This window comes from Oryza sativa, chromosome 9 (genome assembly GCF_034140825.1).
Source record: "Oryza sativa Japonica Group chromosome 9, ASM3414082v1".
NCBI lineage: Eukaryota > Viridiplantae > Streptophyta > Magnoliopsida > Poales > Poaceae > Oryza > Oryza sativa.
In genome coordinates, this window is record NC_089043.1 from 8624352 (window position 1) to 8627156 (window position 2805).

Genomic DNA, 2805 nt, shown 5'->3' on the forward strand with positions numbered 1-2805 from the left:
AACATTCTAGAAAATTTTATTCCGAAATTTTGGAATCCATTTGACAAATCAAAATTACAGGATATAATATATATAATCGCAACTTCACAAATAGATAAAAAACACAAAATTACATTGGTTACTAAAAAAAAGTACTATGACTTGAATGTAGAAATTGGTAACACCTAAATGTAGAAATTGGTAACACCTAACTAGCTTACAGCGTTAGACTTGTTCGATCACCTAACTAGCTTATGGCTCCTTCGTGATATTGATTATGACATGGCTGGCAGTGCTGCCATTGATGTCGTCGTCCTTGCTGACAGGGGTGACGATGCTGGTTTCCTTGGCGACAGGGGCGACGGTTGGCAGCTCAAGATTCTTATCTTGATTCTTATCTTACCAGCTCAAGAGGATGAGTTGCATGAGAGTAAAGAGCACGCCAAGACCATTGGGTATGGTGATGAAGATGTCGAAGCGGATGAGCGCGTATGATGTCCAGCAGAGTCCATTGAGGAAGCTCACCACTGACAACAGCAACGGCATGTACTCCACGCTTTTAGTCTTCACAACCTGACTCATGATGGTGAGTGGTGAGGAGTACATGATGGTACCAAAGATGACGCAGAGGATGCCGACGATCAAGGAGCGTCTCTGATGGGTGTGCGCGCCCAAAAGCACGCCGAGTGCCACCGCCGCCATGAAGAGAGCCTCCGTAGCGAGCACCACTCCCATTTTCTTCTAGTTCTTCTTGTTGGAGAAGAGGAAGAAGATGGTGAGGTAGACGGCCTCGATGACGAGGCCAATGCCGTTGATGGTAACGACGAGGATGCTGTTGGGATGGACGATGGGGAGACCATAGAAGACCCAGAGCATGCAGTTGAGCAGCGTGGCCAAGTACGGGTCCGCCTTAAAGTATTTCATGTCCTTCTCCTTGATGATCCGCCAGAAGGTGAGCACCGGCGAGAGGAAGAGGCCAAAGGAGATGGCATTGCCAACGATGCCCACAACGTTGCGGATCAAGTCCGGGGACACCATCTCGCCGGCTGGTGGCGGCAGATGTCGATCGCCTTGTTGTTTGCTTGGTTAATGCGCTTAAAATATTTCAGGCTGAAATTGCTCGCTTGATCGTACACGAAGCAGTTGGTGTTGGTTTGGTAGCTCGTTGAAGCGGCGGAGGGCTGGATTTATACACGTTCGTACGTCCTAGGTACGCTCTGCAATCTCGATAGAGTCGGTATCGGAGTCTACTGGGATTAGGAAAGCTCGTTCCGTACGTGTCGGCCACGATTTGCGAGTCCGAGCAGCGTACGGCCCATGGCCAAACGGACAGATCACCAGGAGCCCGCTGGGCTGACTATGCGTGGGATGGAGGGAGTTTATGTTTCGTTCTTGTTTGTGTACGCCATTTGTTTCGGTAAACAGTTAATCTGTGATTTAACGAAAATGGTATTTTGCGCGCGCGTTGTGGGAGAATTAATACTCCCCAGATCGACCCCAGTCCAGCCCTGCACGAGGCCTTTTTGGCTTTCACTATTCTTGGTAGTGTTTATTATTGCTATTATTTGAATGTGGTTCTTAATAATAAGTTGTGTGCAAAAGATGTATTTGGAAAGTTGTCAAGAATTTGACATTGAAAGTGAAACAACCATTGGAAGTTCAAACTTTTCTATTGAAAGTTATCAGCAATTCCTGTTGAAAAATATGCAACAAAAAAAGGTTAAGGACTTCGCATGCTTTTGCATTTTCGTGAAAAGAATCACGCTTTTCTTTTTCGCCGACGAGAGTGCTGGCTTAAGATTAAACCGATTGATCTTAGCTAAGCACACAACATTTTTGTAATCTTTATTTGAAACAACAACACACAACATTGGAACATGAGGTAAAAAAAAAAGAGATACTCTTCTTTTGCCCATTTATGATTATTGCTAGCTTGCAACAAAATACTACGACAATTAAGACAACCAAAATTAAAACAATCATAAGTTCGTGCACCCTCATCTCCATACATCAATCAAAACAAAACTCGTAGCAAAGGCACACGTGAAAACACCTTCTCGGTAATTCACTCGTCGGGCTCGTCGGCACCGTCCGTCTCCGCGCACACACACCGGAAGTGCCCGGCCGGCTGGCCGGCGGCGGAGCAGACGCAGCGGCGGCGCCCGTTGTCCGTGGACCCACTGTCGTCGTCCTCCTCCTCGCCGTTCACGACGGTGACGACCACCTTCTTCTCCATCTCCGGCGCCTTCTCGGCGCGCTCCTCCCGCTTCGGCGGTGGCGGGCGTGTTGCCGCCGCCGGCTCGTCGTCCTTGGACGACGGCGGCATCTGCATCTTCTGCTGGTGAGTTGCCATTGGTTTGATGCTTGTGATGACACGTCCAATTGTTAGCTAGCTGCAACGAAGCTAGGTGTGGGTGTGGCCGAATATATGGAGCTGGAAGAGCGGTGCGGTTCACCGAGATGACGACTCGTGGCTGCAACCTGCATGATTACGTGGCTGTGTTCGGTACCCTTATTTCCAACCCCGCTCCCTCATTTTTTACACGCATATTTTTTAAACTGTTAAACAGTGAGTTTTTCAAAAGAAGTTTCTATATGAAAGTGGCTTAAAAAGTTTAAATTAATTATTTTTTAAAAAATAGTTAATACTTAATTAATTACACGCTAATATAGGCCGCTTCGGTTGGGAGCAGTGCCGAACACAGCTATATATGGGCCTTTCCATTGTGGAAGACGTGGCGGCATAGCGGAGAAACACAGAGAGCAATGAGACACATCTTGAGCTGTAATCTCTGCAGGAAATGTTTGAGCAGTTGCAGCGCCAGT

The 2805-nt window shown here is 47.2% G+C and overlaps 1 protein-coding gene and 1 pseudogene across 1 annotated transcript; both read right to left on the bottom strand.

Moving 5' to 3' along the window:
- Positions 1 to 231: 231 nt before the first annotated feature.
- Positions 232 to 1017, bottom strand: LOC107277877 (putative bidirectional sugar transporter SWEET7e; annotated as a pseudogene).
- Positions 1018 to 1794: 777 nt separating this feature from the next.
- Positions 1795 to 2382, bottom strand: LOC4346534 (uncharacterized). The gene has a single exon (XM_015755955.3). The coding sequence runs from the start codon at positions 2330 to 2332 to the stop codon at positions 2045 to 2047; it is 288 nt and encodes a 95-aa protein (XP_015611441.1). The 5' UTR covers positions 2333 to 2382; the 3' UTR covers positions 1795 to 2044.
- Positions 2383 to 2805: the final 423 nt, after the last annotated feature.